Source organism: Rhinolophus hipposideros (assembly GCF_964194185.1).
Source record: "Rhinolophus hipposideros genome assembly, chromosome: 8".
Lineage (NCBI taxonomy): Eukaryota > Metazoa > Chordata > Mammalia > Chiroptera > Rhinolophidae > Rhinolophus > Rhinolophus hipposideros.
The window spans coordinates 63,029,260-63,040,713 of record NC_138054.1 but is presented as its reverse complement, the minus strand read 5'-3'; the positions used below and the strand labels follow the sequence as shown (position 1 = coordinate 63,040,713).

At 53.3% G+C, this 11,454-nt stretch overlaps 1 protein-coding gene across 3 annotated transcripts; it reads right to left on the bottom strand.

Moving 5' to 3' along the window:
- Window positions 1–1,227: 1,227 nt before the first annotated feature.
- On the bottom strand, window positions 1,228–10,342 carry POMGNT1 (protein O-linked mannose N-acetylglucosaminyltransferase 1 (beta 1,2-)). 3 transcript variants are annotated; one of them, XR_013993763.1, is made up of 23 exons: window positions 10,234–10,342; window positions 9,606–9,773; window positions 8,867–8,981; window positions 8,621–8,739; window positions 7,884–7,949; window positions 7,681–7,794; window positions 6,729–6,846; window positions 6,445–6,543; window positions 6,163–6,290; window positions 5,750–5,820; window positions 5,450–5,525; window positions 5,173–5,256; window positions 5,042–5,083; window positions 4,790–4,848; window positions 4,390–4,462; window positions 4,179–4,307; window positions 3,969–4,094; window positions 2,904–2,968; window positions 2,673–2,717; window positions 2,319–2,454; window positions 1,985–2,094; window positions 1,431–1,899; window positions 1,228–1,384 (listed from the first exon to the last, which is right to left on the bottom strand). XR_013993763.1 is itself a non-coding variant. In XM_081055896.1 (22 exons), exons 2-22 carry the CDS (start codon window positions 9,720–9,722, stop codon window positions 1,812–1,814), a joined length of 1,980 nt encoding a protein of 659 aa, XP_080912022.1. In that variant the 5' UTR covers window positions 9,723–9,773; window positions 10,234–10,342; the 3' UTR covers window positions 1,228–1,811. The 3 variants fall into 3 exon arrangements, 2 of the variants coding, with proteins under 2 accessions (XP_080912022.1, XP_080912023.1); XM_081055896.1 differs by having other exon boundaries at window positions 1,228–1,899; XM_081055897.1 differs by having other exon boundaries at window positions 1,228–1,899; window positions 7,884–8,015; window positions 10,234–10,337.
- Between the last annotated feature and the right edge of the window lie 1,112 nt (window positions 10,343–11,454).

Here is an 11,454-nt window from a genome sequence, read left to right as displayed (position 1 = left end):
GGGCAGGAAGAGCAGTGAGCCCCTTCCTCCTCCTCCCTTCACCATTTTACTGTGCCTTGCACACACAACCCTTGCCCATATTCCGGTAGAAGCTGCAGATTTGTTTGCCCAGGGCGGACCTCCACCTCATCGTGGGTTAATTGCTCTTCAATCTGGCTGTTGTAGCACCTGAAGCACTATCTCTAGATCCTGCAAACATTGGAGGCGGCAGCGTGTCGACAAACACCAAGCCACACACCACCCGTGCCATCGCCGAGCTGAGCTCCAGGCACAGAAGGGGGGGTGAGGTAGAGGGGGAGGCAGGAGCAGAGAACTGACGAAAGGGTGGGAATTCCAATCAGTTCCAACCTCCCCTTCCAAGACTATAGGAGCTCACCAGGCAGACCCCTTCTCAAGAGATGGTCTCCACTCACCCTCCTGACCCTCAGTCCTTCACAGACCCTTTAAATGTCATACCTCCCCTGCCTTGGGCTGTCTCATTCATTCCCTCGGGACAATCCCATCCATTTTCTGGTGGCTCTACCTTAGACCTTCCTAACCTCTTTGGATCATTGGCTGGGTGAGAAACTGATGAAAATGATGGCTTTTCTCCAGAAAAAAAAAAAAAGCCCAGTTATGGAACCTGCAGACAGGACCACAGAAATCCTTCTTCAGAGGCTTCCATCTGCAGCCCTGTTCTAGCCTCTTTATGATGCCTATCCTTTGCTGCTTCACCCACTTCCTTCCCATCCCTAGCCCACCACACTCACCTGCTCTCCTATCACCTCCCAACCACTAAGTATCTCTTTTTGCTCTCTCTTGCTCTACCTCTAGGGACAGGTGCCTGGCCCAGACAAGCTAGGCAGGAAACAACCGGGTGGTTAACAGTGGAGAAGGGGCGTGGGTGGCTACTCCAAGCTGAGCCCCAATTAGGGCAGGACTAAAGTCAAACTCAGGGGCGCTAGGGTGGAACCTAGGGAAAAACTTTGGAGTTTGAGACTTGGGCATCCCCTGGTGGCCAAATGGCCCCAAATCGAAGATAACACCCAGTGGAAGATGGTAAGGAAAACTCAAAATCCATCACGACCATTCTCTCTCCTACTCTCTCTCTCTCTCTCTCTCAATCTCTCTCTCTCTCAATCTCTCTCTCTCTCTCTCTCTCTCTCAATCTCTCTCTCTCTCTCTCTCTCTCTCTCTCACACACACACACACACACACACACACACACAATCACAAGACACATCCCCAGAGATTTTCTCCTTGTTTAATCAATGACCAATGACCACCTTATCCAGCTTTGGAAACCTGGACAAAGAGGAGGCCGAGAAGAGGCCTAGTTCAGTCTCTGAGGGTCTCTGAATGAGTCTGCATCAGCAGGTGGGACCCAGCTGGGCCTATCCAGGGGCTGGCACAGCAGTTTCCTGAGTAAGAGCCAGCCCCACCCTCAGGGCAGCACCCCGTCCATAAAGAAATCAAGGCCTTTCAGGCTTCAGCCTGTTTCTAAGGCCCTCAGGACAGTCAATAAATAGGTTAGATTCTGAGCCAGGCCTGGGCGGAGGGAGTGTACAAAGGGCAGGATCAGCCTCCTAGGAATCCCAGTGATTCCCAGGTATTATCCTGCCCTTTCTCAATAAGGAAGTAAATAAATAGACCTCCAACTCAGACACAGGGACATTGGAACAGGGGAACCCTCCCCTTGGAGTTAGTAATTAAGTCTCATGTTAAAAACAAACCAGCCCCAGCCCGCCAGAGTCTACAAAATCCTACAGGATGGGTGAAGGGCTAGCCTGCCTGGGGTACACAGTACCCAGCCCTGCAGGGTCCTGGAGGTCTCATGTCTGTTCTGCAGCTCCTGGGGCTCCCTCCTCCTTTGGGGGTGGCTCCAGGAAAATTGGGGTGATTGATGGTGGCTTCTTCACCCTGGGAAGATAATAGGGAAGAAGTCATTAGCTATGTCTCCTAATCCCACCAGTTTCCCATTTCCTAGGGCAGAAGAGTCACTCACGAGTAGGGAGAAGCTGGGACCCCCACGACCAGAAAGTGGTTCTTCTTTCGAAACAATCTCCACAGGCCCCGGTGGTTGCCACGCACATCCAGGTCCCAGATATGGAGGCACTGGTGGGGGGTGGTATAGGGGGAGAGGCATGTCAGAGAACTGTGGGGAGGAGCTACTGAGGTCCCCTGGCCCAGCCCCCACCCATCCCCAGCAGCCTCCTCAATTTGCAAGAGGTAACATCTAGAATATGAAGAAAAGGTTCTGAGTAGAAGATCCCAGAACCAAGGCTCCCTGTATCTTGGGGTCAAGGGTACTTCCTAGGGCAAGTGTGGTATTGGGGCACCTTGGCAAGCTGGGTCCAGGTGGTAAAGTCATCATCTTTCTCCATTCGGATAAAGGCCACGTAGGTGTGGCCCTCTGTGTCTGGCAGGAAAGAGTCTTCACAAGGGTTCTTGCTATGGTCCAAAACCTCGGCTTCACTGCAGCAGGGGTTGGGGGAAAAAGGCTAAGACAGGGCTGACTTATGGGTACCACACAAAGCCCCATGCTTGTTGTCATCTTGAAATTCTTAATAATTTTTTAACAAGGGGCCCTGATTTTCATTTTGCAGTGGGCCTCGTAAATTATGAGGGTGAGACCACCAGTATTTGACTCCTCCTCCCTCCCTGCCATATACCCCTACTATCCTAGGCCATACCTGAGCAGCCTGTGAACCTCCACTTCATAAGCTTCCTTCTTCAGACTGATGGAGAGGGAGAAATGGGTCAGAGAAGGGGATAACCCCTCAGGTCCCAGGGGCAGAGCAAGGGGTCACATGTGAACTGGTGGGCAACAGGGCCAGGGTAAACACACAGTTGGAAGGGACTGTGAAGTATTGGTCATCAAGGCTCCAAGATATCCTCTGCTTTGCCCTGTCCCCAGCCCCTACCTGTCCACGTTCCTGAGCTGGACCCCTGGAACCGTGTTGAACTTGTGCTTCTTGAAGTAGGCTTCCTAGAATGGGTATGAGGATGAAAATCAGGACTTTATAGTATCTGGCCCACACCTGCCCACCAACCCATCACATAGCCACAAGCCCACAAATGAAGGCCCCTCTAATTTCCTCCTATCTTCCCCAGCCTCTTTGTAATATTCTTGGCAGGCTCTTACTAGGTTTAATTTGGGCTCAAGCATTGCCAGAGGTTCATGTCCACACTGACAGCTCATGCTGACCCCTGAGCTAGTCTCTCCCCAGTGGTTTTCCCTGGGCCTGCTGTTCTACAGCCACAGAAGCCAGGAATAGGGCCCACAGAGAGTGGTTGGCAAAGGGACAGGCTGCACTGGGAGATGAAACTGCTGTGACTAAGGTACTGAGAGTGACCTGAGGTAGATGCCTGCCCCTTTTCAGGGAGATGAGTGGGGGTCTTGTATAAGCCAGCCTCTGAGGGCCTTTCTGGCTTCTAGGAGGTTCCAAGGTGGAAGCTGTCCATTCCTTCCTGCTGGGCTGTCTTAAGGCCTCCTTTGCTATAACTGGGGAGTGGCCCTTTGGACACAGCCATGTAGTGGATGGGGTCCTGGAGCCCTCCCTGTTTACTTCAGGCTGAATCTTAGGCCCCAGCACTTGCACGGACAAGAGAGGGAGGAGCTTGCAGGGCTGGATAAGTGCTTGGTGGCAGAAATACCCTCCCCACACCCACAGTCTAGTGCTCAGAATAGTAGTAATAAAAATAATACCAGCTAACCCTTATATAATGCTTACAGTTCAAAGCAATTTACATATATCAACACATTTAAACCTCTTTACCTCACAACCCTATGAGTTAGATAGTATTTTAAATCTCATTTTTACAAATAAAGAAACTGAGGTAAAAGAGGGTAAGTTATTTTCCCCAAGGTTACATGGCTGGTAAGTGGCAGACCAGGTTTGCTCCAGTGTCCATGTTCTTGTGCTGCCTGCCATACCGTGCCCACTCCCTGCCCCCCCCCCCCGCCAACACCCCCACCTCCCACTCACGTGGAAGTAGCCGTTCATGTTGAGGCCCACGATGCCAAAGTGATAGGATCGGGAAACGTCAGGGATGATGCACTCCCGACCTCGACGCTGTTCCGGCATTCGCATCCACATGTCCCAGTCCCAGAGCTGGGGACATGGAAGGTGACAAAGGTTAAGAGGTTCCGAGCCAGCAGGGGAACCTAGCCCACTCACCCTGCCGTGCCAGGGTACCTTTTCCGGTGTGGGCCACTTGGGCTCCAGCTCTTCCTTGTACAAGGACTTCCTGAGCACCCAGCCCAGCCCAGGCATGGTCTCCACGCGGTACAGCAGTGCTGGGTCCTCAGCCGTGTGCTCATACCCCTGGGGACAGGGGGCCATGGTGGGAGGCATTAGTTTGGGGACTCTACAGACTCTCCAGCTGACCCCTGGCCACTCAGCCTACCTGGTCATTCCAGGCAGAGATACAATACAGGCTGTCATCCTCTTCCAGCAAGTGGATGGATTGGCTGAGGAAACTGAGAGAGGCAGGGTCCAGGGGTTCAGGGAGGGGCAAGTACAAACCCAGTCACACAGTGATTCAGGAAAAGCTGGAGATTGTACTCAGGAGTCATGCCTCCCTCTCCCTTCCCCCAAATCCCCACTGTTTGCATTTATCCTTTCTACTCTTTACTCAAGCCCAACACCTACCATCCTACCTTTGCTCAGGCCTTTTCCTCACTTTTGAGCTTGCTTCCTCCAGAAAGCTCTCCAAGACACCTCACTGCCTTCTTCCCTGGAGACCCAGTCAAGCAAAGAGGCCCCATGCAGCTTTTAGGAGCTGCATTTAGGGGTACTCCCCTCACCTGAAAAAATCCACAGCAATGTCCAGGTCCTCTTCCAGAACCACAGCAAATTTGGCTTCCTGCAGAGGGAGGGGGACAACATGATCCCAAGGGGGCCTTTCCTGTCCCAGGTCTCCTCCACCCCATCTCACTTCTCAGGTAGTCCTATCCCCATTTCTCAGATCAAGAGGATGAGGCCCAGAGAGCAGAAGACTGGACTTTACGCCCATGTTTCCCTTCCCTAGGCCCAAGAGTTGTGTCCTTACTACTCACCGGAAACAGGTTGAAAGTGGCGGTGAGGCTTGCCTTGTAGTGCTGGGTGGGGAAGAGGTATAGTGCACATGAGCTTTGGGGTGGACGGTGGGGCCAGGTGTCTGCCCCTTCCATCCCTGCCTGGGCAGTACCTGAGACACGCGGGCATTCTTGATGCTGATGGGAGTGTGCTGGATGCCCCTCAGACCAAACAGTGCCACCACGTCCATAGGCTCCTGGGGGGCATGGCCACTTGTCATCCTGTGAGCCACCTTCCCCCGCCCACCTCTGCAGGCTCTGACACACCAAGCCTTCCACATTTCACAGCCCTTGCCTGGGCTGTCTCCTTTACCAGTGCTCGGTGATCACTGCTGCTCGGCACCCGCAACCCTGTGCTCTGCTCAGCCCAAAGCCCCAAGCCCCACTTACCTCATAGTAGCCATCGATGAAAACTGTGATCATCTGGGGAGACACCCCCTGGGCTGAGAGCAGAGAGCGCAGCATCCTGGGGAGCCCAGGGATGGATTAAGCTTCTTTGTCCCCCAAACTCAGGGCTCCCCTGTGCTTATCGATGGGCCCCCATCCCCCAAGTTCACCCACATGTGAGTGGACCTCCTGTCGCCTTTGTGCCCACCTCAAGAGTTTCTCCCGCAGGTAGATGAGCCTGGGGTTCCCACCCGCTAAGCACCCTCCTGTTCAGTGCTGGATGCAGCCCATTCCCAGGCTCACCTGTACAGGTAATTGGGCCGGTTCCCTGCAATGACAGCCACAGGCACATTGAGGACCTTGTTGTCTGGGAGCTGAGGGAGAAACAGCTTTTAGCTCTTGCCTCACTCCCTCTTCAAACTGGGATCCCTACCTAGGGAAGAGCTCTTGGGGGGAAGAGGGGGACTTCAGGGAAAAGGCAGAGGGTTTTCCCTGTCTTGGGTCTTCCATGCACTCAGCCCAACCCTGACTGCAGGCCTTTGCTCACGTGGCCTGCCCCAACCACCAGGATGTCCCCTGTCTTTCAGAGCTCAGTGTAAATCCTTAGCTCCTGGTCCCTCCCAGGATCGGGTAGGGAAAGCCCAACCTGGATCTTTCCTAGCGCCCTTGCCAAGCTGGGAAGAAGTCCAAGCCTCATTGCCTAAGGCCCTACTCACTGGGTCAGGGCTGAACTCGATGGGTGTGGGGTCCTTGCAGCTGCACACACTCCCATAGCCCTCAACTTTGCTGCAGAAGCGCCGGCGGCGACGGTTCAGTTCTGTGTCTGCCCAGTGGCACTCTGCCTCTGAAGGAGGAATATGGTCAACAGGATGGGGGCATGAGGCCACTGTGGCCTGGAGAACACCAGGTCAAGAGAATAAAGCCCCATAAAGAGGACCCAAATGCCCATCATCCCCAACACTGGCATTGCCCCAGAACCCAGCCCCCATTAACCCCACCTTCAGCTGAGCTCAGTGGCACATCTGTCTTCAGTAGAACTGGGTCCCCCCAGGAGGAGAGGGCAGGTGACTTAGAATGCTTCTCCCCAAGGACAGGACCTGGCAGGGGACAGGAAGAAGGGGTAATGGCAGGCTCCAGTTTTGGAGCTTCTTCCCATCTCCCTGCCCACTTTCACCTAACCCACCACCATTGGCTCCTATTTGTCCCCACCCCAACCTCTCTCCTGGGGTTCTGCTCCTCTCGGGCCCTTAACTACAGGGTAGATGGCTTATGGTAGCGGCACCTCCTTTTCGTCCCACGAAGGCCCAGGTGTCCCTCCAGCCCAGAGCAGGGCCGGCCTGGCTGCCTAAGCTCCTCAGCAGAGCCTTGGCTGTGTCCTTGAGGTGGAAGGAGCCCTCGTCCTGGGAGGCCAGAAAAGGTGGTCAGCCTGACCGGCACGGTTCCAAGAGACCCAGCCTCATGGAGCACTATGTGTCAAGCACCATGTAAATCCTTTTACTTAAATTAGCTCATTAAATTATCACAACAACCCTCTGTGGTTACTATCATTTCACAGATAAGAAAACTGAAGGCTTAGAGAGGTTCTGGGAATCATCCAAGGTCACCAGGCCAACAAACCCTTATCATAATTCTACACAATCTGCACCTCTCTGCCCTCTTCCCACTCTTCTCCCCTCCCTTATTCTGCTTCAGCTCCACTGGCATCTTTGCTGTTCCTCAAACATTCCAAGCACTTCCCCACATTGGGGCCTTTGCACTTGCCATTCTGTCTATCTAGAATGCTCTTCCTCCAGATATTTACATGGCTCACTCCATACTTCTTCCAGTTTTCTGCTCACGTCATTTCCATACAGAGAAGTTCCCTTTCTAAAATACACCCCCCACTACTCTGTCTCCCTTGCTTTATTTTCTTCCTTATATAAGTTATAATTTCCTGACATTAAGCATTTATTTGGCTGCTTTTTGTTGATCTTGCCCTGCTGGAATAAACTCCTTAAGGGTAGGGACTCTTGTTTTCCATTATAGCCCGTGCACCCAGAGCAGTGCCTGGCACACAGTAGGTGCTCAATAACTATTTGCTTAATTAATAAAAATGACAAGGCTAGTATTGGTACGTGAGTCACCTTCCTCCAGAGGCTCTTCCCACTGTGCCATATTAGGGGCATAGAACCCAGGGCCATGAGCAGGGTTGGAGCTGGGGTTGTAGGGGATGGGGCCAGGGCAGAGTTACTGACCTTGACAGTGCAGATGAGCACTCGGCCGGGTGCCACCATGTTGAGGAACAGCACCATGGCCTCATCCTCATGAGGTGAATACGTGTCAAACACACGCTTTGCCATCACATGGCCCTGGCAGGGGACACACCACTCGTGAGTTAGTGTTACCAGCAAGGAGGGCTCAGCTTCGGCCCTCCAGGTCCCCTACCCCTAGACCTCACCGTGGCCTGGTTGAGGACGATGACATGGATGCCCCGGCCCTGCTCCCGGGCCTCATCCTCCAGCACCTACAGGGTGGCAGAGACAAAGTCCAGCTCTTCACTCTGGCATTCAAGATCTCTGTCTTACTGGCACTTAAAAAAAAAACAAGAACAGCTGCATGAAATGAAACCTCTCCTGTCTATCTAGGCCTCTGTTCACTTCCAAACCAGCTTGAAGGCCACCTACCTCTTCCAGGAAGCTTCCATAGCACCCCCATCAAAAGAGATCACATCTTTCTACAACACTCCTTTCGACAGCTTTCATGGCTCTTAGAGCCCTTGACAGTTTCTGCCTCATGCTGGCGATATCACAACCTACCAGATTGAGCCCCTGAAAGCCAGGGCCAAATCTGATTACCTCCAGGTTCCCAGTGTCTGGGACAAGGCTAAGGCTAAAGAAGGAACCAGGAAGCAGTTATGAAATCAATCAATCAATCAATGAACTGCCTACTAATACTAATGGTCACTATATAAATATATTTTATATAGTGTATTTCATTACAATGAAAATGCTCTTCATTTTATCCTGACAAGTAGAAATCATTAGTCCCATGTTATAGATGAGGAACTGAGGCCTCCACAGTCATACAGGTAGACATTGGCAGAGGTACAGTTCCCATTCGGGCAGTGGACCTGAGCCAGTGGACCACACCCTGAGTAGAATGCAGCGACTGTACCCCAAACCCCAGCCCACTCACCGTAGTGCCATCCACTGCCACATATACTTTGCTGCGGCTTGAGTATACCTCCACATCCAGGACCCTTCGGGGACCACTTCCTCTGTGCCGTGGGGGCTCCAATCGGCCCAGGGCCTCATCTGTGGGGGTACGACAGATCATGGAGACAGCAGTCTCAACCCTTGGGATGTGCCTGCTATTTCAGCTGTGAGATCCCAGGGAAAACCCCTGACACACACACCAATCCCATCCTCAGCCTGGCCCCACCATAGTCTTGCTCCGGCTCCGAGTCTTCATTGGCCTCGCTGATTGCTCGTCGTGTATCCAGGATCAACTTGATATTGACAATGACGGTCACCAGTAGGAAGAGCACAGCCCCTGTCTGACGGGAGAGATAGGGTTGACTAAAGAGGGTTACTCCCTCCAGATCACTGAGTGTGTTCCTGAAAGGAGGGTCCTGGCTCCAGTGATGACACAGGGAGAACCCGACGCCTCTCTCCTCCTTCTGTATGTCCAGTTTTACTCCCCCAACCAGGGTCCAGTTTCATGACCGCCTCCTCCATGGACACCCCCCTAACCCTTCCCCCTTCATCAGGGCCCTCCCTACCCAGAGCTCCTGTGTTCTTCCATTGGAGGCCTTGATTTCCTTGGTCCCCTCCACAGTTAGTTACTAGAGGTGGAGTCAGTTCCACAGAACCAAACGGGGATCATAAGACCTAGGTCCCAGCCCTGACTGCCTGACAGGTGTGGACTCCTACGTGGCAAAACCTTCCTGATCAGACTTCAGGCTTCTGTCAGAAGCCTGGGAGGTTGTGCTTAGGTTCTGATTCCAGAACTCTGGGCCTAAACCACTACCCAGCAGGGACATGACACAAAGAGGTTTCCTCTCTAGAAATCTGCTGCCCCTTTCCAGGGTGTGGACAGCCAAGGTGGGTCCCAGTGCCCATAGTCTAGATGGGAGTAAAGCTGGAAAGGTGCTCCTAGGAGATTTGGGACATCGCTATACCTGACAGAATCTCCGCAGGGCCCGTTGGTTGGTTAGTTTATACTTCCAGGTAAGATACCAGCTCCGCTTCTTCCGAGCCCCAAAGGGCTTCACGGGGCCAGGCTTCCAGTCATCCATGCCGGATTGCGGGAGTCACCACTGTCCTGGCCAACCCATGCTTTCAGGAAACTGGGGGGACCAGAGGGTCACATGGGATAAGGTGTTCCTCCCAAAGTCGGATGCCTTCTGGGAGGACCTCCCAGTAACTCTTCAAAGCAGACATCCATGTTGTTGTGTGACCTGGGTAAAGTGGCTCAACTTCTCTGGGAAGGAAACCTTCAGAGGGGCCAGATCATCTGGAAACTCCCCTGGGGCTCGGGGAAATGACAGGGCTGTCCAGGGACCCAGAGGGGGAGGCCAAATAATCGGCTTTCACGGCCCATCAGCCCCCAAAAGGACCAAGCCCCAGGCCTTCCCAGTGCTGGGGTGGGCTAAAAGGCTCCCCCCCCCATTCTCCACCCCCTTCCGTCCTCGCCAACCTCCTATCTGGCCCAGTTCTTCTCCTCCCGGGGCTTTGGGCCGCCGGAGTCTTAGGGAGACCTGTCCCAGCCTCGTCACCCCTCTCGAACCCCTGCCCAGAGGCACTCACGGCTCACGGGCCCCGGGCCCCGCTCGGGCCCCTCTCGGGCCCGTACAGCTCAGCCCGGCGCGCCGAGGCCTCCGCCTCCTCCATGCCGCTCGCGGCCCCGCCCCGGCCGGCCCGCCTTCCCGCTTCCGCCGCCGCCGCCGCCGCCGCCGCCGCGGCGGGGTGAGAGGGCGGCGGGCGGTGCTTAAGGCGGCGGCGGAGGCGCGGGGGTGGTTGTAGCGGGTGATACCGCGTGTCCTCCGCCCCTCCGCAGATTCGCAGAGAGCGGACCGGGTGGGTGCTGGGGGAGAGCCGCTTCCCCTACTTCAGCACTGCGGGATGGCAATCCCGATTGAGTCGGAATCCTAGAGCCCTGAACTAGACCAGACGGCACCCCAGGTTCAGCGGGGCTACAGGCCTCGGACACAGATACCCCTCCCCTCGCTTGGGCAAGGCTGCACTCAGGTCTAGGGCATGCGTGGCCTCTGGAGGCTAAGGGGAATTAAAAACCTGATTCCTACCACTCATCTAGACCTTGTTACTTCATGTCTAGGTTCCCTTCTCTGTGAAATGGGAATACCCTTATATGGTGCTTACTCTGTGCCAGTCACTATTCTAAGCACTTTACTGTTAACTAATTTAACTCCACAACAACCTCATGAAGTAGGTATTACTACTGTCTCAATCTTATAGGGAAAGAAAATGAGGCCTAATGTCACAACGCTGGGGGAGCTAGAATTCTCCAAGTTCCACTCTTAACCCTTGCACTATACTGACAATAATTATGCTTACAGAGTTGTTGTGAGGGTTAAATGAGATAATACATACACAGCACTTCACTTACCACAGTGTTTCTCAGACTTTGGTTACGGTTTAGAGAGTTTGTTAAAATGCATATGGCTGTGTCCCATTTTAAAAGTTTTTGATACAGTGGTATGAGGCAGAACAGAATACTGCATTTCTAACAAATTTCTAGGTGATGGTGACACTTATTTGAAGTGAGTGGGTAGCCATGGAACAGTTTAAGGAGGGAAGCAATATAATCTGATTTAAGAGAACATTTACTGTTTTGTGGAGAGTGGATTAAACGGAGACAGAGGAAGTCAGAAGACCAGTTAGATTTTTTGAACTCTCCATATTCCATCTGCTTCCTAAATGGTGGGATGATGTCCCCAAAACGTTAACACTTACCCATGGTTCCAGAAATCCTAAGGAAAAACATATGACTTAAAATTATAAAAGTAA

Bases quoted from the DNA above. Each gene is read 5' to 3' on its own strand.
- POMGNT1 (XM_081055896.1), bottom strand. From the start codon at position 9,722: ATGGATGACTGGAAGCCTGGCCCCGTGAAGCCCTTTGGGGCTCGGAAG. The intron at 8,740-8,866 runs GTGGGGCCAGGC...GTACCCCCACAG, and splicing joins GGAGCCGGAGCAAGACTATG to ATGAGGCCCTGGGCCGATTG. The intron at 4,849-5,041 runs GTGAGTAGTAAG...CTCCCTCTGCAG, and splicing joins CCACTTTCAACCTGTTTCCG to GAAGCCAAATTTGCTGTGGT.